General features: G+C 52.5%; 2 protein-coding genes across 3 annotated transcripts in view; one reads left to right on the top strand and one right to left on the bottom strand.

Moving 5' to 3' along the window:
- The window catches only part of RIF1 (replication timing regulatory factor 1), a 34,416-nt gene extending 29,450 nt beyond the window's left edge, over positions 1 to 4,966 (top strand). The window contains exons 30-35 of one of the 2 annotated variants that reach the window (XM_071561742.1): positions 505 to 642; positions 874 to 951; positions 1,047 to 1,162; positions 2,390 to 2,543; positions 2,822 to 2,930; positions 3,740 to 4,966. In XM_071561742.1, the coding sequence (XP_071417843.1) occupies positions 505 to 642; positions 874 to 951; positions 1,047 to 1,162; positions 2,390 to 2,543; positions 2,822 to 2,930; positions 3,740 to 3,960 (816 nt within the window). In that variant the 3' untranslated portion in view covers positions 3,961 to 4,966. The remainder of the gene's footprint in view (positions 1 to 504; positions 643 to 873; positions 952 to 1,046; positions 1,163 to 2,389; positions 2,544 to 2,821; positions 2,931 to 3,739) is intronic. The other variant, XM_071561744.1, reaches the window with a different exon arrangement.
- A 643-nt stretch (positions 4,967 to 5,609) lies between these two features.
- NEB (nebulin) overlaps positions 5,610 to 21,904 on the bottom strand; it is a 118,482-nt gene continuing 102,187 nt past the window's right edge. The window contains exons 127-139 of the mRNA XM_071562583.1: positions 21,411 to 21,503; positions 16,435 to 16,527; positions 11,797 to 11,889; positions 11,318 to 11,410; positions 10,581 to 10,673; positions 10,210 to 10,302; positions 9,857 to 9,949; positions 9,399 to 9,506; positions 9,032 to 9,215; positions 8,389 to 8,481; positions 7,616 to 7,768; positions 7,299 to 7,408; positions 5,610 to 6,324 (exon numbers count right to left, since the gene is read on the bottom strand). Of these exons, the coding sequence (XP_071418684.1) occupies positions 6,151 to 6,324; positions 7,299 to 7,408; positions 7,616 to 7,768; positions 8,389 to 8,481; positions 9,032 to 9,215; positions 9,399 to 9,506; positions 9,857 to 9,949; positions 10,210 to 10,302; positions 10,581 to 10,673; positions 11,318 to 11,410; positions 11,797 to 11,889; positions 16,435 to 16,527; positions 21,411 to 21,503 (1,473 nt within the window). The 3' untranslated portion in view covers positions 5,610 to 6,150. The remainder of the gene's footprint in view (positions 6,325 to 7,298; positions 7,409 to 7,615; positions 7,769 to 8,388; positions 8,482 to 9,031; positions 9,216 to 9,398; positions 9,507 to 9,856; positions 9,950 to 10,209; positions 10,303 to 10,580; positions 10,674 to 11,317; positions 11,411 to 11,796; positions 11,890 to 16,434; positions 16,528 to 21,410; positions 21,504 to 21,904) is intronic.

The raw sequence follows: 21,904 nt of genomic DNA, 5'->3' as shown, positions 1-21,904 counted from the left end.
TCAGGAACCTCAGTGGCTTCATTTCAAACTGTGAGTTGCTGCCAGGCCAGGGGGATTTGAGCTCTCCCTGAAAGCTGCTCCTCCCTCCCTGTAGCAACAGAAAAATCACAAGTGAGCAATTCAGATCTCTATAAGATCCTGCAAGACTGAAGCCAGGCTGCACAAACCCTGTGAGACTGAGAGCAGCAAGGAGCTCAGCTGCTGCTGGCTGGCAGGGAGGAGGTTCCTCCCCAGGGATTCACACAGTAGGTTCTCACAGGACTCTGCAGGTGTGTGAAAACAGCCAGGATAAAACAATATAAACCCTGGACTTGTGAGATAGGAGTTTTAATCAATTAAAGTTTGTAGCCTGGTGGTGTGAGACTCTTTTTAGCCAATAAGATGTAGCTTTAGCCCTATATAACCTGTGTGCTGTGTGTAATAAAAGGTCTTCACTTTAAACCTCATAGGCTTGTTGGGTGAAGTCCTTTCTCTCTGCTGAAAATGGTTCATTTGCCTCCCCAGATCCGCAGAGTGTCCTTTGCAGACCCCATTTACCAGGAGGGGCTGGCGGACGACATCGACCGCAGGAGCCCCGTGGTCAGAGCCCACTCCTCGCCCTCCTCCCGCAGCCTGAAGGTCCTGTCCAACATCCAGGCCAAGGTGAGCTCTGCTGCTCCCACTCTGTGTGCCACAGCAGTTCCTGTTAGTCATGGGCAGCACGGGCTGGTGAAGGTTGGTGGGCACTTGCAAACAGCTGTGAGAAGTAGCTTTAGACTCTGAACACCCTGAGGTATTGGGACAGTTAACTGAATTCCTACTATTAACTGAATTCCTTCTATTTACTGAGTTCCTACAATCCTGAGAGATATTTTTTCCTCTTTTTCTATCCAGCACATTACCACTCCAACCAAAGGATTTCTGTCCCCAGGATCTCGTGCTCTTAAATTTAAGAGCTCGAAGAAGTGCTTAGTAAGAAGTGCTTTGGTTCATGTTTCTCTTCTATTTATTTTCCTGTATTCAGTTGTGTGATAGTTAAAATTAACCCTTTTTCTGGGTTTTTCCAGATTGCTGAAATGGCCAAGGAGTCTCTTCCATGCCCTGTGGAATATGTGTACCCTGCCTTGGCTGGCTGCAAAGCTCCTGTTGATGTCATTTTACCCCAGATCACATCAAACATCTGGTAAGGGGGTTTTTCCTTTCAAAAAGGATGTTTCAATAGAAACTGATTTTTTTCTGAACCTACAAACTCACATTTTGTGAGAACTTAGACATCTCCAGCCAGATTTTTTTAGAAGGAGGGACATTGCTTTGTTGGGGAGACTTGCCAAGTTTGGAATCCTTCAAGTACTTTTTTTTGAAGACTGAAAAACTTCTACCCAGGGTCAGAGAGTTTTCTCCATGCCATATCCCAGGGCAGACTTTGACATCAGTTGGAGTTTTCTGTGTATTGAAGGCAAAGTGGGATTTTGAAAATATCTACATTTCAAATAGACAAAGATTGGGCACTTCCTAATTTGGTTTTTGGTCTGAATTTTGATAAATGGTCAAGACAAACTATAGAGGTGCAGCAGGAACTGGATACAGGATAAAAGGCACTTCTGTGTGTGCTTCTGCAGAGAGAATATAATTAATCTGCTTCTGTCTGAACTCCTGTGCATGTGAATCACCAGTCCTGTGGGAGTTCTTCTGCCCCACCATGCCAGAAAGAGCCTGAATTCTGGGAGGCAGGGTTAGGTTGGATCTCAGGCAAAGAACCTGCCCCCAGAGGGTGGTGGGCACTGACCAGGCTCCCCAGGGAGGGTCAGGTTGGATTTTAGGAAAAGGCTCTTCTCCCAGAGGGTGGTGGGCACTGCCCAGGCTCCCCAGGGAGGGTTTGGTTGGATCTCAGCAAAAGGTCCTTCTCCCAGAGGGTGGTGGGCACTGCCCAGGCTCCCCAGGGAGGGTTGGGTTGGATCTCAGCAAAAGGTCCTTCCCCCAGAGGGTGGTGGGCACTGACCAGGCTCCCCAGGGAGGGTTGGGTTGGATATCAGCAAAAGGTCCTTCCCCCAGAGGGTGGTGGGCACTGACCAGGCTCCCCAGGGAGGGTTGGGTTGGATATCAGCAAAAGGTCCTTCTCCCAGAGGGTGGTGGGCACTGCCCAGGCTCCCCAGGGAGGGTTGGGTTGGATCTCAGCAAAAGGTCCTTCCCCCAGAGGGTGGTGGGCACTGCCCAGGCTCCCCAGGGCAGTGGGCACAGACCCAAGGCTGCCAGAGCTCCAGGAGGGTTTGGACAATGGGACAGGGACAGGGTGGGATTGTTGGGAGGTCTGTGCAGGGCCAAGGCTTGGACTCTGATCTTTGTTGGTCCCTTCCAGCTGAGGGCATTCCATGATTCTCTGTTAACAATCCCTTCTCCTCCCCTGCTGCAGTGCCAGAGGTTTGGGGCAGCTCATCCGAGCGAAGAACATCAAGACAGTGGGAGACCTGAGCTCCCTGACAGCCCTGGAGATCAAAACCCTTCCCATCCGCTCCCCCAAAGTCTCCAACGTTAAAAGGGCTCTCAAAGGGTACCATGAGCAACAGGTAAGGCTGAATTTTAGCACACAGGCAGCCAGTACTGGCCTAATGGACTGGTACCATCTGTCATGGGAAATGATTTATTGTTTCTGCCATTAAAAAACTGTGCAGCCTCATCCCTACCTGTCAGTGCATGGGAACCCAGGGTGCAGGTGGCTTGGATACACTGAGACTGACAGGAGGGGTGATGGCATTTAGTATGAGGCTAAAGCATTTTATTTCTGTTCTTCTCAAGTTGTTTGTCTTGTTCTCTCCCTCTTGTTCTCTCCCAAAAAACTGCTCAGGTAAAATCTCGAGTGTTGGAGGAGATTGCAGTGCTTGAAGATGCAGGAAAGCCTGTTAGTGATGTGGAGGACAAGCCACTTGGTGGAGATGAAGAGAAACTTGCAACAGGTACCTCTTGGTGGCTTTTGATGTGGATTTGGAGGGTTCTGCTGTCTTAATTCTCTGCTGAGGGGAGCACTTGATCCTTTTGTTTGTATTTTTGGGTGTGCCCATATTAGTACATTGGATGCTGCTTTATGCAGCCCTGAAAGAAATTACTTTAAAACTTATATATTTTGAGGGAAAAACTGGTGTTTCCCTATTGGAGCAAAGAATTAGGTAGGACTTGAGTAGTTCATGTTCTGAAACTCAGCCAGGTGTGTCTCCTGAGCTGTTCCATGTTCAGCACCTGCTGGAAATCCCTAAGAGTGGAGATAATGAAGTGGTGCCACTCCCTGAGGAGGTGGGGCAGGAGTGGGATGATTCCCTGGACAACCAGCTGGGATTTGGGTGTGTAGGTTTTTATTTGGAGTCTCCTGTGCCCTTCTGGAGTTTGGCCTGGGAGCTCAGACAGAGGAATCCATGTTTGTTCTTGCAACAAGAGACTGGAAGCAGAACAAAAAGCTTGGGAGTAACTTCAGCTGTCCAGTTTAAATTTGGGAGTTAAATGTGGGATTTGGGACAGCACAGCTCAGAGGACTCTGGCATTGTCTGACTGGCATCAAACCTTTTCATTTCTGCCCTTGGATCTATTGCACAGTCCTGATCAAACACAGCAAAACTCACCAGAAGGAGTGCGAGGGTGGAGTTCTGAGGGCTGAGTTTTAGGAGTACTCCTTGTGTGGAACAAATATTTGTAGGCTGCTGGAAGATGTTACTTTGTCCAAAAGAAGCTGGAATTGTGCTCAGATCCCCCTGCCCTGTTCCCTTCCTTGCAGTGCTGGCTGAGCCGGCCCTGCCGAACACGACTGACCAGCCCCCAGCAGATCTCCTGGCCCAGATTGATGCTCTTGCAGCCCAGCTCAGCTCCGAGGACCTCCACAGCTATTCTGGGAGCCAACTCTTCCAGATGCAGGAGAAACTTGCTGGCATGTCCACGTGCATCCTGAAGAACCTGCAGTCCCGCTGGAAGTCGTCGCCCCACGACAGCTCCTCGTAGCTCGGGGTTCAGGAAGGAGGATTTTGTTACAACAGGTTTTTCCCCCCCAGCTGGTTTTTCTTACTGATGAATTGCTCCTTAAACTGTGCATTTTTACCTGAAGACTTTTTAACACCTACATGAATTTGTTGTCCCAGGTTTTTTTCCCTTATTTTTTTGTTGTTGGTGGTTTTCCCCCCAACTCACGGGACTGTCTCCTCCCTGTCAGAGGTGTCTGTTTTGTATTGCTATGCATATTTCTTTCAGGCACTGAAAGAAAACTTGATGACAAGAGTTGTGCAATAGCAAAGACTGTGAAACCAAACCAACAGAGTAGTTAAATTATTTTTTTTCCAACCCGAAGTGTTCTTAGTGCTGCAGACTCTTCCTGTGGAGCCAGAGCTGGCTGTCCCAGCTCTGCCACCCACCTGGGAGCTGCTGGGACTCTGCCAGGGCAGCTCTGCCAGCACATGTGAGGTAAGCTGGGCTTAATTCCTTACAGCAGGACCCCGGGATTTGTACTGGATCTATTTTTCCATGTATTTTTGTACGGCTCACACTGGGAAGTGGTACCAGGACGTGTGTACAGGCAAGGACTCCACAAAGCCTCACGGGTTCTGCTCCCTGCCCTGTGGTGGCAGCAGCTCTCCTGGGGGAGAGAGGACTCTTTCCTTGGGGAAAAATGAATGGATTTGGCAAGAGCTTCTTGTATATTGTGTACAGACTGACAGCAGATGTTGGTTAATAATTTATGATGGGGGTTATAATTGTGTGGAATGCATTGCTGCTTCTCAGAGACCTTCAGCGAGAGTTCCCAGGTTTCCCTCTGGAATTCTGATCTGTATATATTGTACTGTAGTTATCTAAGTGGATGTTTATTGGAAGGAACTGCTGCAGGTGGTTTTAGGAGTTACACGTGGTAAAATAAAAGAGAAAATAGTTCCCAAACTTGTACATGTCCTTGTGGCTTGGTGGCTCTGGGCTTTTGTCTGTTCAGCTCCCCCTCGGCATTGCTCTGGATTCCCAAGGCTGGGATGCTCTTGGAAGGTCACCAGTGCTGCTCTGAGGAGGAGCAGGTGCTCAAGGACAGGGTGGGATCTTGTCAGCAGGACTCTGAGTGTTCTTTGTGTGTCTCATGGACAAAAGGAGCAGCACAAAGAGGTGGCCTGGAGTTACAATGTGATGTTGTCTGTAGGTTTTTGTGCTTTCCTGAAAAGGTGATTTTGGTTCTGAATGTGCCTCCTTAGCTGTGTTGAGCTCTTGCATCCTGTGACCTGTACAGGTAAGGGATGTTCCTAACACGTGGAAAGGTGTTACATCCTGCCTCACACCTGCAGTGCTGGTGTCCTGAATCCCACCTGGAGGGTTGTCCCTTCCAGGCTGGCTGTGCACACTGTGCCGTGTGTGAATTCCCTCTGAGCTCCCAGTTCCTCAGGGTTCATCTTGCAGCTCCTGACTTAGATACAGAATACAGTGACTTTTATTTCCTTCTTCCCTGGGGAGTGGCCACACTTGGTGTTTCAGGAATTGAAGCAAATAATGCTGTGCTGAGGTGTGAAAGAGCCTGTGCAGTCCCTTCCCACCCTCCCCTGGATCCCTGCCCTTCCTCAGTGAAGTGCTGTGAACAAATCCTGTTTTCAGCCCAAGGGAACACACCCATCTTACTGCAGAAACATCAGCTTTATTCAGTCACTAATTTACAAGAAAGAACAGCTTTTGACCCCAGAACAGTTGCACCAAGAACACATTCCTGAGCCCTCAGCAAAGCAGGAGAGGACTTTTCTTCCTCCCCAGATAAATTGGTTTGAAATGTTAAGCTTAAATGTTGCTTATATGGGAAAGGAAGTGACTAGATTTAAACACATAGCCCAGAAAATAATTTGTATAGAATGAATAAAGTAATGATTGGGAGTCTTGGCCTTTAGTACCAGTATCAAAGTTTGGAGATACTGCACTTGTCATGTTATGGTGTGTGATGTTGAAATGTTGGAAATTCCAGGCAATGATTTAAAAAATAAGTTGTTTTTTTTTTTTTTTTTGCCATTGCAAGAAACACAAAGTATTTTTTGACAGGTGATTTTTGGAAGATGTTTTGAAATAACATTCCAGGAGTGTTTTGCTCTGCAGTCATTTTTTGCTCACGAGGCAAACAAGGCACGTGGTGTCACCTCCTTCTCCTCCCTCTGTGCCAGGCCCTGGGGAGGGCTGTGCCTACACAGCCTCCACGTAGTTGGCCGGGAGCATGCCAGTCTTGCCCGTCCTCTGCACGGTGCCGTACATCCAGCCCTCGTCGATGGCCTGCACGTTCACGATGGTGTCGCCGTCCTTGAAGGACACCTCGTCCGCGTCCGCCGCCGTGTAGTCGTACATGGCCCGGTACGTCTTCTGTGGGGACGGGGCACAGAGGGTGTGTTAGAGCTGCCACACGGCTGGGCTGGGCACAGAGGGTGTGTTAGAGCTGCCACACAGCTGGGCTGGGCACAGAGGGTGTGTTAGAGCTGCCACACAGCTGGGCTGGGCACTGGGGACACGTGTTAGAGCTGCCAGCACAGCTGGGCTGGGCACAGAGGGCGTGTTAGAGCTGCCACACAGCTGGGCTGGGCACAGAGGGTGTGTTAGAGCTGCCACACAGCTGGGCTGGGCACAGAGGGTGTGTTAGAGCTGCCACACAGCTGGGCTGGGCACAGAGGGTGTGTTAGAGCTGCCAGCACGGCTGGGCTGGGCACTGGGGACACGTGTTAGAGCTGCCAGCACAGCTGGGCTGGGCACAGAGGGCGTGTTAGAGCTGCCACACAGCTGGGCTGGGCACAGAGGGTGTGTTAGAGCTGCCACACAGCTGGGCTGGGCACAGAGGGCGTGTTAGAGCTGCCACACAGCTGGGCTGGGCACAGAGGGTGTGTTAGAGCTGCCACACAGCTGGGCTGGGCACAGAGGGTGTGTTAGAGCTGCCACACAGCTGGGCTGGGCACAGAGGGTGTGTTAGAGCTGCCAGCACGGCTGGGCTGGGCACAGAGGGTGTGTTAGAGCTGCCAGCACAGCTGGGCTGGGCACGGAGGGTGTGTTAGAGCTGCCACACAGCTGGGCTGGGCACAGAGGGTGTGTTAGAGCTGCCACACAGCTGGGCTGGGCACAGAGGGCGTGTGAGTCCTGCCAGCATGGCTGGGCTGGGCACAGAGGGTGTGTTAGAGCTGCCAGCATGGCTGGGCTGGGCACAGAGGGTACATGTTAGCCTATCCCAGGCTCAGCAGCAGTGTCCCCGTCCATCCCAGGCTCAGCAGCAGTGTCCCCGTCCATCCCAGGCTCAGTAATGTCCCTGTCCCATGCTCAGCAATGTCCCCATTCCAGGTTCAGGTACTCACCCCTGCAGTGGAGGGGTGGGAGGGTACCGAGGACACCGTGGTTTGCTGGGTGGCCACGGAGGACGAGCGTTGCTGGGGCAGCTCAATGGTTTTCACCTGCTTGTATCCCACTGCAAAGGAAAGCAGAGTGTGGTGTCACTACAGAGCTGGGGCTGGGGCTGTTGTGGGCACAGCTCAGCGACAGGTCCCTTGGGGGGCTCAGATTGCTGAGGCACAAACGGCCGTGTCGGGTGTGCCCACGACTCGCCCTTTGGAGCTGTGGCTCTCCCTGGCTCTGGGCCCAGCCGGGTGGGCAGGGGTGCCCCAGGGTGCCATACCTGTGGCCGTGGTGGTGAAGAAGCCCCCGTTGCTGTAGTAGGACAGGCGCTGGTCGGTGCCCTCCGACGGCTCCGACTTCTCGTCGCCGGCGCCGCTGATGCTGAGGGCGCTGGCGGAGCGCGATTGCTCCCGGCTGCGCCGCTGTGCCTGCACTGGGGGGACAGGGACGGGGTCACCACACCAGCCCTGCCCCTTCACAGAGATTATGGGCAAAATCCCCCGTGGGAATGAATCCCAGTGTACTCCTGTGGGTCCTCAGTGGTGGTCCCAGCAATTTTTAAGTGTTCTGGACACCACACTGAAGTTCTGCTCTTCAGTTGTCACAGTATGTCATCCTTTCTCCAGCCCCTTAGTCCTGGCTACTTCCAGAATGTTTAGTCTAATTATCCCACACTTCCCTTCCTTCTCTGACAGCTCTGAGCCCACCCTGAGACTCTTTTCTACCATTCAGGTATTTTCCCTCTCAATTAGCAGGAAGCAGGACAGGAGTTATAAAACCCCAAAAGGTAACCAAGAACAGTATTTCTAGTTCTTTCCAAAGGAAGCATATGTTGTGTTGTGGAAACAATCCTCTTCAGGCCTGTGCTGGGTCATTCTATGACAGATTAATAGTGTACTTTTTGAAAATACAGTTCTGCTGGTGAGGAGCAGCTGCAGCCACTCCTCTGTGCTGTGTCACTCCTGAACTCACAGCTCTGTTTGGCCCCAGGCCCACACAGCTGCAGGAGTACAAACCCTGTTGTGCCCTCCTGGAACAGCCCACGGGACACACCTGAGATCATGTGCAGGCTCCGGGACTGGATGTTGTCCTCGGCTGGGTCGTAGTCAAAGACGGAGCCGGGGTTGGTGCGCCAGACACGGAGCCCTGTGGGAGGAACGGGAATGCTGGGGAGCTGCAGCAGCGCAGGCCTGGCCTGGGGAGCAGGAGTGACAGCTGGGGGCTCCCTGGGAGTCTGCAAGGCCAGGCTGGGGCAACCTGGGATAGTGGGAGGTGTTCCTGCCCATGGCAGGGGCAGGAACGAGGGGAGCTTTGAGGTCCCTCCAGCCCAAACCCTTGTGGGATTCCATGAAAAGCATTACCATTTCAGAAATTAGTAGTTCTCAATTCTACAGCACAGATTAGGCTTTTTTGCATTTCATCTACATCAGGGCCTTTAATATGCATAGAGATGAAGTTAAAAATGTAAGTAAATATGAATCTAGTGTTGCAGTGTCAGGCACAGGCACAGGTGAGTCACAGCTGCTGTGAGAGAACACTTTCAAAAAGGACTTGAGAAAATCATCACCCCCAGGTACTGAAGAATTAGAATTGGTGTGGCTGAGTCTGAGATGAAACCACTCCTCCAGGTCTGCTTGTGTTGTGGAAATGGTCAAGTCATTATGCAGTGAGGTGCTGGGTCTTCCCACAGCCTTACCCGTGAGGTTCTCCTGGTCCTGGTCCACGCGCTTGCGCTCCATCTCCACCACCCTCCTCTGGATGCCCCTGTAGCTGATGTCACTGAAGTCCTGCATGTTCTTCTTCACGCGCTCCGTGATGGGGTCGGTGACCACGGGCGTGAAGCTCCCTTTGCTCTTCTCAAAGTCCTCGTGGTATTTCACCTGCGAGTTCAGAGGGACTGTCTGTGCCTCCTTCCCTGGGCTGCACTTCCAGCAGGGACTGAGGGCCCTGGCCTTGGGCTTTCCCAGCCTTGGTCAGCAAAGCTGGCCGTTGTCCCTGAGCTGCCAGCCAGGCTCATGTTTCCCTTTCCCTCCCTTGCAAGGCCAGCCCTGGAGCTGCCCTACCGTCGAGATGTGCTTCTGGCTCTCGCGCACGCGCCGCAGCTCCGGCGTGTCCAGCACGTACGCGGCTTTGCCCTGCACCTGCTTCCGGAAACTGTCCGAGTAAAGCACCTGCCGGGGTGAGGAAGGACAGAACCTGTCAGGATTCACCTCTGGAGCTCCAGGTAGGCAAAGAAGGGCCTGAGGGAGGCCAGGTCTGGGTTTTTACATGATTGTTATGCAGGAATCTCTTACTGAAGAACCAGCATTTTCTATGTCAGAAAGTCCAGGAGCAGGAAAAGCAGAGGAGATTCAAAGGCAACATGTTATTTGAAATATAACTTTGAAAATCCCCCAAACTCCAGCTAATCACAAGGAATATGTTAAAGAATTCCATAGGGTTAGTGCAGCCTTCCAGGCATCACAGCTGAGTGTGGGTTTCAGGGACAGTGAGATGTGGTTTCAGTGTGAGCAGGACCTACCGAGCTGATGTTCTCCTGGTTGCGCTTGGCCCTCTCCATCTCTGGAGTCAGAGGGGTGGGAGTTCCCTTTGCCATGTGCTCCTTGTACAGAACCTGCAGAGCACAGACACAGCTCAGAGCTCCAGAAGAATCCCAGCTCTTGTGGCACTGGGGTGGGTTATTGAAGCAAACCCAGCGCTGCAGGATAGAAAAGATCTTGGGACACAAAGCAGCTGAAAAGTTATTGGCAAAAGGTGAAAAAATCCAAAGGAAAATAGGCAAAAATGAGGAAAACTGGGACAGTGAGGCTGAATTAGAGTGGGTTGGGCTCAGGGTGGTTACTGTGGGCACAGGCTGGGCAGTTCCTGCAGTACCGAGCTGATTTGTTCCTGGTTGCGCTTGACTCGCTCCATCTCCGGAGTGACTGGGCTGGGCGTGGCCTTCCCTAAGCCTTCCCTGTAGGCAACCTACAGACCACAAAGGAACTGTCACCAGGGGACAACCCACCCACACACTGGGGTGTTACTGGGTTTAGAGTCCACACCATCCATTAGGAAAGGAAAAAGAGTCAGGAAGAAGAGGATTAACAAGTTAAGCAACAAAAAAATCTTTGGAAGAGGTGACTTGCTAAAGGGGAAAAATTAGAGGGTTAAGTAAAACCAGGTTATTAAGAAGTTCTCTATCACATCCTTCCATGTTAAGCACTTCACTGGGATCTTTGGGAAGCGTTTCCTGGGGGCAATACCGAGCTAATCTGTTCTTGATTGCGTTTGACTCTCTCCATCTCGGGGGTGACGGGCGTGGGGGTCGCCTGCCCCACGTTCTCCTTGTACAACACCTGTGGGACACACAACACGTACCCAGGGGCTTAAAAACCCACATGGGAAGGGGTTAACACAGATGTTACCCAATGGCCAAAAAGGCAAACAGTGAGGGGTGGGACACGGGGGAGAGCAAAGCTGGGGTTACAGAGCAGGCTCTGCCCAGGGGAGCTGGGCCTGGCCTGGGAATGCTCAGGAGAGGTTTCATCTGGTGCTTTAGCTTATGACATTTTGGGGGAGGGAGGTGGGAGTTTTGTTGCCACACTGTCCCAAATTAAAGTGTCAGGGATGGGTGTTTTTCCCTGAACTCAAATCCCCCTGAAAAGCCATGAAAAGTTGAAATAATAAATATAAACTTGAATATCCCTGAGCAACCTGATCTGGCAGAAAGGGTCCCTGCCCAGAGATGGCCTTTAAAGCCCATTCCCACCCCAGCATTCCATGATTCCTGATCTCCACCAAGAGCTCTTTGAGCTTGTCTGGATAGAACCCACAAACACACAAACTGAGTTGTAGAAAAGACCTAAAATTGATTTTGCTTTAGAAGGAGCAATTAATTTGCAGAAAGAAATACATCTATTTTTTAACTCCAACTCGGCCTCGAGTTAGGCTGTTATGTCTGAAGAGAGAAGCACAAACAAGCACAGCCAAGTTCAGGTACCGAGCTGATGATCTCCTGGTTGCGCTTCACTCGCTCCATCTCGGGGGTCATGGGGGTCGGGGTCACCTTGCCCATGTTTTCCTTGTACAAAACCTACAGGACACAAGGAAGCATCACTGGAGAGGGAAAACACCCCCAGGAGAGCAAAGCAGAACGTTCCAAGTGGTTACACCGAGACAGGGTTAGAGCTTTGCCATCAATCTGGGCTGCAGGGACAGGCTGGTGTGGAACCAGCTGCGTGAAACACACGGGGAGTCAGAGAGGGTTAAAAAAGGCCAACCAGAAAAACAAAATCCATCCAAAAAGGGATTTTTTTTTCTCAGTAAAGTCCTGCTTCGAACTGGGTTAAGGAGAAGCCTTTGGGTTGTGTGGGTGCCTGGGGCAGGCAGGTGCCTGCAGTTAATAAGCAGAGGGTGCTGAGTGTTCAGTGGTGTTAACACCTCACTCCGGGCTCGGGGAGCGTTTCCCTGGGGCAATACCGAGCTAATGATCTCTTGATTGCGTTTGACTCGCTCCATCTCGGGGGTGACCGGGGTGGGGGTGGCTTTCCCTATGTTCTCTTTGTACAACACCTGTGGGGGGACAGAAAGAGCCAAAGAAAGCAACAGTAAGTAAATAACCAGCTCTCCCTGCACAGTTCTGTGCCTTGGATTTAGTTTCTCCCAGCCCAGGTATTTTTAAAGCAGGTCCTTGGCACTGTTTTAGTAGTTTTGCAGCCTGGTTTTAACTCCTGGTAATAAATCATGTAAGTACTGCATCAGTGAGCACTAAATACCATGTGGAGGGCTGGGAATGTTATCAATATTTACATTAATTGCCTCAAGATACATGTCAGCACTGCAGAGAAAACAAGGGCAGCTTAAGTGTTTTTAGGATTAGAACTGAACATAAAAATCACTCTTAAAAACCAGAATAAACCAGAGCAAAAGTCAACGTTTAAACCAGAGTAAGCCACGAGTAAGAAGTGCCCCCCTGCTCTGAGCTGGGGCAGGGTTATTTGGGAATAAATCCCCTTATTCCAAGTGTTAAGAAGTGCTTTTAGAGGGAGTTAAAGGCAGTTTTGCTGCAGGAAATACCGAGCTACAGATCTCCTGGTTGCGTTTGACCCTCTCCATCTCGGGGGTGATGGGCGTGGGGGTGCCCGTGCCCACACTCTCCTTGTACAACACCTGGGCAACAAAGAGCAGCCAAAAAACACCATCAGCACCCAGAAAATGTGGGGGGAATCCACCCCCTCCCGGGACAGGGCAGCTCCAAACCACCCCCTGCATCCAGCTGGGACTGCAGCCCCTCCCTCTGCCGGGGAAAAGCAGCGGGTAGAAACCCAACACAGGTAAAGGAAGGAAGGAAGCAAAAGGGTTCCAAACGTTCAGGGTAAGGGAAGGACTTTGTAAACAACTTCTCAGTAACTCCATCAGTGAAGAAGTGGCAGGTCAGTAACGCTGGAAGGGGGAAGAGAGGGTGGTTACAAATCGGTTACACGGAGGAAGAGTTGGTTACAGAGGCCAAGGGCAGGGAGTGCCCGTTTGCCAGGGAGGCTGAGCAGTGTGGGGGGCACAGTTAGAGGAGACCCCCCAGTACCGAGCTGAGCAGCTCCTGGGCACGTCGGACCCGCTCCAGCTCGGGGGGCACCAGCACGGGCGTCCCTGTGCCCGGCGGGTCCCGGTACAGCACCTGCGGGAGAGGGCGGGTCAGGGGGCACCAGCCTGGCACAGAACCGGGGGGACAGAGGGACACCAGCCTGGAACAGAGCCAGGGGGGAGAGGGACACCAGCCTGGAACAGGGTGGGTCAGGGGGCAGAGGGACACCAGCCTGGCACAGAACCAGGGAGGGAAAGGGGCACAGGGCTGGGCAGAGGGGCACCAACCTGGCACAGAACCAGGGACAGCAGAGGGACACCAGCCTGGCACAGAACCAGGGGGGCAGAGGGACACCAGCCTGGCACAGAACCAGGGACAGCAGAGGGACACCAGCCTGGCACAGAACCAGGGGGACAGAGGGACACCAGCCTGGCACAGAGCCAGGGGAGCAGAGGGACACAGGGCTGGCACAGAACCAGGGGAGGCAGAGGGACACCAGCCTGGCACAGAACCAGGGAGGGAAAGGGCTGGTCAGGGGCACAGAGGGACACCGAGCCTGGCACAGCTCCAGAGCCAGACACGGAACCTGCACCAGCACTGGGGACTGTCAAACACAGCCCAGGAAGGACAAAGAAACCAGTTTAAGTCAGTGCCCACCCAGCAGGTCCCAGTGCCCCCACACCCAGCCAGGAGTTCAGTTCTCATGGGGAAAGGAAGGAAAATCAGGGAAAAACCCACCACACAGAGCAAAACTGGAGGATTGTTGGGGCCCAGAGAAGCAAAACAGGGTGGGGGGTTTTTTAAGAGTTAAAAAAAAGGTAATCACACTTAAAAAGGAGGAATTCAAATATTAAAATGATAGCATGAAAAGAAAGGAACAAGAACAGGGTAAGTAATAATTATGAAGGAAAAAAAATCTCAAAGAGACCAGGATATTATTTTTTTGGGTAAGTTGATTACAGGGAGGTAAGAATATGGTTCTGTGTGTTAAAAAGTATTTTAAAAGAGATTAAGAGGGATTGGGTTTGCTTTTCAAGCTCCAAATACCGAGCTCAGGTGCTCCTGGTTGCGTTTGACCCTCTGCATCTCGGGGGTGACGGGCGTGGGGGTGCCCGTGCCCAGCTCCTCCTTGTACCACACCTGGGGGGACAGGGGAGGGGACAAAGAGAACAAAACCTGCAGCAGAGCCACCAGAGGGATTGTGACACCTCCTACAGAAACAGGAGCAAAACAGCCCTGAGAGGAAACACCCCTTGGGAACTCTGTCCTGCTGATCAGGCTGAAGGAAAGGAGGTGAGTCAGGTGGGTATTGGGAAGGAATTGGTGGCTGGGAGGGTGGGCAGGCCCTGGCACAGGTTGGGCAGAGAAGCTGTGGCTGTCCCTGGAGCCCTGGGAGTGTCCAAGGCCAGGCTGGAGCAACGTGGGACAGTGGAAAGTGCCCTGCCCATGGCAGGGGATGGGATGTGATGGGCTTTGAGGTCCCTTCCCACCCAAACCCATCTGGGCTTCTGTGATTCCCTCAGTTCTCCCAGACAGTTAAACCTGAGGGGATTTTAGACAAATGAAGTCTGATATAAATGACAATTAAGTCCATTCTTGACCTTTCAGCAGCAGCAAAGGAAATGTTTTCCTGAGACCAAGTTTGTGTCACTGGAAGAGCAGATCCTGATGTGCCTTCCCAGCACACACCTCACATAAGATTATAGAGATATAGAATATTTATAATTACTCGAGCCCTCTGTTTCCAAGGGCACCTCCTCACCTTTACCAACACCCCAACCCCAGTGATTTCCCCCTGCAATTGTGCCACCAACACCCCCAGGGCCATTCCCACCTCCCGGGCTTTGGGCCACTCTCCCTGCAACAACACCAACCATTTCCTAAAGGCAAAGGCATCAAATCCAGCCCAGAAGGAAGAAAGGCAGCAATTCCACTCCATGTCCCCATCCCACCCCAGCAGAGCACAGGCAGGAGCACAGTCAGGGCACACTCAGGTGTAAGAAATAAATACTCCAGTTATTGTGTGTGACAAAAACGGGGAAAAAACAATTACTGAGTGATTAATGAAAGGAAAAGCAGATAATAAAAAATACGGCAAGAGAACGATGGGAAGAGGGAAAACCATTAGTGAGCTGGACCTGATCCAAACTATTTTGCAGGAAAAAATGACAAAGGAACAGGATGTTGTTTGGTGAATTGATTACAGGGGAATAGAGCAGGAGAGTTTGGGTGTCAAGAGAAGATTAAGAGGGATTGGGTTTGCTTTTCAAGCTCCAAATACCGAGCTCAGGTGCTCCTGGTTGCGTTTGACCCTCTGCATCTCGGGGGTGACGGGCGTGGGGGTGCCCGTGCCCAGCTCCTCCTTGTACCACACCTGGGGGGACAGGGGAGGGGACAAAGAGAACAAAACCTGCAGCAGAGCCACCAGAGGGATTGTGACACCTCCTACAGAAAGAGGAGCAAAACAGCCCTGAGAGGAAACGCCCCTTTGGAACTCTGTCCTGCTGATCAGGCTGAAGGAAAGGAGGTGAGTCAGGTGGGTATTGGGAAGGAATTGGTGGCTGGGAGGGTGGGCAGGCCCTGGCACAGGTTGGGCAGAGAAGCTGTGGCTGCCCCTGGATCCATCCCTGGGAGAGTCCAAGGCCAGGCTGGAGCAACGTGGGACAGTGGAAAGTGCCCTGCCCATGGCAAGGGATGGGATGGGATGGTCTTTGAGGTCCCTTCACTCCCCAACCACTCTGGGCTTCTGTGATTCCCTCAGTTCTCCCAGACAGTTAAACCTGAGGGGATTTTAGACAATTGGAGTTTGATATAAATGACAATTAAGTCCATTCTTGACCTTTCAGCAGCAGCAAAGGAAACGTTTTCCTGAGACCAAGTTTGTGTCACTGGAGGAGCAGGTCCTGCTGCACCTTCCCAACACACACCTCACATAAGATTATAGAGATATAGAATATTTATAATTACTCGAGCCCTCTGTTTCCAAGGGCACCTCCTCACCTTTACCAACACCCCAACCCCAGTGATTTCCCCCTGCAATTGTGCCACCAACACCCCCAGGGCCATTCCCACCTCCCGGGCTTTGGGCCACTCTCCCTGCAACAACACCAACCATTTCCTAAAGGCAAAGGCATCAAATCCAGCCCAGAAGGAAGAAAGGCAGCAATTCCACTCCATGTCCCCATCCCACCCCAGCAGAGCACAGGCAGGAGCACAGTCAGGGCACACTCAGGTGTAAGAAATAAATACTCCAGTTATTGTGTGTGACAAAAACGGGGAAAAAACAATTACTGAGTGATTAATGAAAGGAAAAGCAGATAATAAAAAATACGACAGGAGAAAGATGGGAAGAGGGAAAACCATTAGTGAGCTGGACCTGATCCAAACTATTTTGCAGGAAAAAATGGTAAAAGATAAAAGGAATAGGATGTTGTTTGGTGAATTGATTACAGGGGAATAGAGCAGGAGAGTTTGGGTGTCAGAGCATTTTAAAAGAGATTAAAAGGGATTTGTTTTGCTTTTTAGACTCCAAATACCGAGCTCAGGTGCTCCTGGTTGCGTTTGACCCTCTGCATCTCGGGGGTGACGGGCGTGGGGGTGCCCGTGCCCAGCTCCTCCTTGTACCACACCTGGGAGGACAGGGGGGACAGGTGGGCACAGGAACTGCCCGGGGGAGGCAGCTCAGGGACAGGTGGGCACAGGAACTGCTCAGGGACAGGTGGGCACAGGAACTGCTCAGGGACAGGTGGGCACAGGAACTGCCCGGGGGGGGCAGCTCAGGGACAGGTGGGCACAGGAACTGCCCGGGGGGGGCAGCTCAGGGAGAGGTGGGCACAGGAACTGCCCAGGGGAGGCAGCTCAGGGACAGGTGGGCACAGGAACTGCCCAGGGGAGGCAGCTCAGGGACAGGTGGGCACAGGAACTGCCCAGGGGAGGCAGCTCAGGGACAGGTGGGCACAGGAACTGCCCAGGGGGGGCAGCTCAGGGACAGGTGGGCACAGGAACTGCCCGGGGGGGGGCAGCTCAGGGACAGGTGGGCACAGGAACTGCCCGGGGAGGCAGTTCAGGGACAGGTGGGCACAGGAACTGCCCGGGGGAGGCAGCTCAGGGACAGGTGGGCACAGGAACTGCCCAGGGGGGGCAGCTCAGCAGGGGTGGCACCAGGAATGCAGGAAAATGAGGAAGGATGAACCAGGTAATAGCAGGGATCAATTAAATACGGGGGAAGAGAGAGCTGGGAATGTGGAGAGGCTCCAGCAGGGCAGGAAGGGCTGAAAGGAGGGAAGTGAAGCCAAGGACAGGAAAAAGTGGGTTTAAAAGTGCAGAATACCTGAAAGTGCCGGGAAAAATTAATGGGTGGGAAGCATCGAATGGGGCACAGGGAGAGGGGACAGAGGGCACAGGGGACAGGGAGAGGGGGGCACAGGGAGAGAGGGGACAGGGGGCACAGGGGACAGGGAGAGGAGGGCACAGGGATGGGGAAAATAAAGGGGAAAGGAGACAGGAAATCAAAGAGAAAGAGAACAGGGAATCACAGGGAAAAGGGGAAATAAAATCAAAGGGGGAAGAAAGAAAAAGGGACAAAAAGGAAAATGGAGAGGAGAAAGGGGAAAAAGGAAAAATGGGGGAAGGAAACAAAGGGAAGGGGGAAAAGGGGGGAAAGGAAAAAGAGGGGGGAAGGAAAATGGGGAAAAAAGGAAAAATGGGAAAAAGGAATAAAGGGGAAAGGGGGAAATGAGGGAAAAGGGGGAAAAGATAAATCTGGGGAAAGTGAAAAATGGGGGGAAAAGGGGAAATGGGAAAAAGGAAATAAAGGGGAGAAAAGGAAATAAAGGGGAGAAAAGGAAATAAGGGAAGAAAAGGAGATAAATGAGAAAAAAAGGGAAAAATGCGAAAAAAGGCAAAATGGGGAAAAGGAAATAAATGGCAAAAAAGGAAATACATGGGAAAAAAGGAAATAAATGGGGGAAAAGGAAATAAATGGCAAAAAAGGAAATAAATGGCGGAAAAGGAAATAAATGGGGGAAAAGGAAATAAATGGGGGAAAAGGAAAGCAATTTGAAAAAACAAATGGAAAAAGGAAATAAATGGGAAAAAAAGGAAAAATGGGGAAAAAGGAAACAGGGAAAGGGAAAAGTGAGGGGGAAATGGGGGGAAAAGAAACGGGGGGGAAACGGGAAATGGAAAAAGGGAAAAGGAGGATAAAGGCAAAAGGGAAAAAAGGAAAATGGTGAAACAGAAAAATGAGGGGAAAAGAAAAAAATAAGGGAAAAATGGGGGGAAAGGGGGAAAAGGGAAAATAGGAAAAGGGGAAAAAGGGGAAAAAGGAGAAAAGGGGGAAATGGAGGGGAAAAGGGAAATGGGAAAAAATTCAACAAAAGAGAAAATGGGAAAAAGGAAGAAATGGGGAAAGGCAAAAATGGGGGAAAGGGGACAACACTCACTGCCCCAGGACAGGACCCATTCCAGGTCTGTCCTGTGGGAACTGAGTCCAAACAAACAGGACAGGATGAGGACACGCGGCCCTTGCCTGGGCTGTGTCAGGAGCACACACCACCCCCATAACTCCTCATTCCTACCACAGTTTTTCCAGCTACAACCCAAGTCCTGCCCTGGGCTTCCCAAAGGACCTGGGGACACGCAGGGACAGACACCCCACACAGCACAACGGCACAGACAGGAGGGGATCTGCTCCCAAACCACTCCAGGATTCCTGAGCCGGGAAGGGCTGGGAGCTCGTTCTCCATGGCAGGGCTGAGGGCACAGTGACACCCTCACAGTGACACCCTCACAGTGACACCAGCTCAGTGACACCCTCACAGTGACACCCTCACAGTGACACCCTCACAGTGACACCAGCACAGTGACACCAGCACAGTGACACCCTCACAGTGACACCAGCACAGTGACACCCTCACAGTGACACCCTCACAGTGACACCCTCACAGTGACACCCTCACAGTGACACCAGCTCAGTGACACCCTCACAGTGACACCCTCACAGTGACACCCTCACAGTGACACCAGCTCAGTGACACCCTCACAGTGACACCAGCTCAGTGACACCCTCACAGTGACACCAGCTCAGTGACGCCCTCACACTGACACCCTCACACTGACGCCCTCACACTGACACCCTCACACTGACACCCTCACACTGACACCCTCACACTGACACCCTCACACTGACACCCTCACCCCAGGGATATTCCCTTGGGAAGGACAAGAAGGCACCGCTCAGCTGAGGTGGGAATGTGGGACAGGGGAAGCTCAGGTTAAACGGAGCCAAAAGGGAATCAGTGGGATCTGGCAGAGGAAGGAAAGGCTGTCACAGTTCCAGCAGGAAGGAGAAGGGCAGTGCCACAGTAAGAGGTGCAGGATTGCCTGGCACAGGGAGGGTGGTGGGCTCAGTACCGAGCTGATGTTCTCCTGGTTACGCCGCACTCGCTCCATCTCCGGCGTCACCGCTGTCGCCGTGCCCGTCCCTACCCCCTCCTTGTACAACACCTGCGAGGGACAGACAGTGCCACATCCCCTCAGCACCCCCTGGCACAGCCACAGGGTGAGCCCCCCCTGGGCACGGGCGGGTTAGAGCACTCCTTAATCCACTGCACACCCGGGCCAGGGGCGAGGGAGAGGCTGGGAGGGATTATTCCGGGGATTATTCTGGTCACGGCAGAGGAGAGGAGAGAAAGGGTCAGAATAACCACGGGGGAAACACCACGTTAGAGCCAGGTTGGGTTCTCAAGGTGTAAATCCCCCCCGGGCACAGACAGGAGGAACATCAGTGAGTTAAGGCAGTGCCAGGCAAAGCCAGGGCTGGGGGCAGTGGAGGAGGGCGCTGGGGGGTCCTGGGAGCTGTGCCAGCCCCTGCCCAGCCCCTGTACCGAGCTGATGTGCTCCTGGGTGCGCCTGACCCGCTCCATCTCGGGGGTGACGGGCGTGGGGGTGCCCGTGCCCAGCTCCTCCTTGTACCACACCTGGGGGCAGAGGCACAGGCACAGTGTCACCTGCTGGCACTGCCCCTGGGGACACCGAGCCCACCCTGTGCCCGATGCCCCTTCATGGGCACTGAGAGACACTCACCATGCCCAGTGACACCCATAAAACACCTCCTGAGCCCTGCAGAGCTCTTGGTGCCCTCACAGAACCACCGAGGCTGGAAAAGCCCTCCAAGCTCACCAAGCCCACCCTGTGCCCGATGCCCACCTTGGGGGTCCTTCCCTGGACACCTCCAGAGCTGGGCACTCCAAACCTCCCTGGGCAGCCCCTGCCAGTGCCTGCCCACCCTTTCCATGCAGCAATTCCTGCTCTGTGCCCCCTGCCCTGGCCCAGCCTGAGGCCGTGCCCTCTCCTCCTGTCCCTGTGCCCAGGACACCCCCCGGTTCCCCCGTCCTGGCAGGGATTGCAGAGATCCCAATTTCCAGAGGAGCTGCACTGGGAGAGGGAACTTCCCTGGGATCACATGGAAGCAGTGCCCAGTGTCTGCCCCTCAGTGCCTGCCCAGTCACAGCCTCCAGCTCAGCACCCTTTGACCTCAGTGAGTTCAACACCTCATCACTCAACACCTCAAGTTTAAACACTCCCCCGACCTGAGGGTTTGCTTTCCATCTTAGTTTAGGAAATATAACAATATAATTTATCAGGCACTCAACAATTCTGAGTCTCTCCCATGGTATTAACCTTTTGCAGGCATTTTTACTCTAGAAATAACAATTCTGGGCTTCACTCATGCTGATCTCTGTGTCTGCCTGTTTGCAACAGCACTGTTTTATCTTCACCATATTTACTGTTAAATCTCCAGCAAGGGGAACAGTTGAATGTTGCCACTCACTGTTAGGTTTGATTTCACCTGTAACTGAATTCCAAGCAATTGTCTTTTTTCATGGAAGGAGCTGTATAGAAGAAACCTGGGTGGGTTTAAACCCCAGCCTGGTAGAAATAACTCACAAATGCACTCGTGGCTCTTCTTGCAGGTAAAAAAATACTTGCACCAAAACAAAACAAGCAAGAAAAGCCCCACCAGCCTTCACTCCTTGGTATCATTGAAAAAATTACAAAAATAAAGCAATCCCAGCAGGGGAAAATAAAACCATGTCAAGTGTTGGGAAAAAAATAAAGAATCACGTGCAAAACCAACTCAGTTATGCAAAAGGGAGCTGTGAAATGTTGCTGTGGTTGCTGAAATCCACATTTAACGAGGGATTTGTTTCCCTTACAGCTGTCACGGATTTTGTGACCACAAGGAGGCTCCAGTTGGGTTTTTCCCACCAAGTTCTGCCTCCTGATGCATCTTTTCCAGATTAACTACAACACACAACGTGGGTAATTCCGTGTGTAGTTGTGTGTTTAGGGAAGGGCAGGGAAGGAGCACGGGAAGCGACTGATGGTGACAAGCACTGCACAATCCAGGGATTTAACCCCCTGCTGCCCACCCCGGGGATTTGGGAGGCTCCAGGCAGGCCCAAAGGCTGAGCTGGGCTGGGCTGGGGGGACACAGACAGGACCATACCGAGCTGATGTGCTTCTGGGTCTCCTTGACTCGCTTCACCTCGGGCAGGTCGGGAATGGGCGTTCCCTTCCCGATGCTCTCCTTGTACTTGATCTGCAGAGGGAAAGGGAAGGATTTACACAGGAGCACTGAAGGGATTCACCAAGGACACACAAAGAGCAGCATCCTGAGCTCGTGGAGGATCTCATGGGCTTCAGCCCGAGCAGGAGCTGCTGGGAAAGGATCCCCATCACCTTCCCGGGAAATGCGGCATGAGGCAATTCAGCTCCTGAGTCCCCGGGGGTGACACTGAAAGGGTGTCCTGAGACCTGCTGGGACCTGATCCCACTGGTCTTTGTGCCAGGGAAAGGAAGGTTTGGGCTGTGCAGGAAGCCCTGAACACACTGCAGTGCTCTCTGTACAAGGACAGGGGGACTGGGACACCCCCAGCACTCCCAACCAGCACAACACGGGGCTCTGGGCTTTGGAAGAGAAGGAGGTGTGGAATTAACCCC

Source organism: Pithys albifrons, chromosome 8, assembly GCF_047495875.1.
Source record: "Pithys albifrons albifrons isolate INPA30051 chromosome 8, PitAlb_v1, whole genome shotgun sequence".
In the NCBI taxonomy this organism is placed as follows: Eukaryota; Metazoa; Chordata; class Aves; order Passeriformes; family Thamnophilidae; genus Pithys; species Pithys albifrons.
This window is presented reverse-complemented; position numbering and strand designations above follow the sequence as displayed.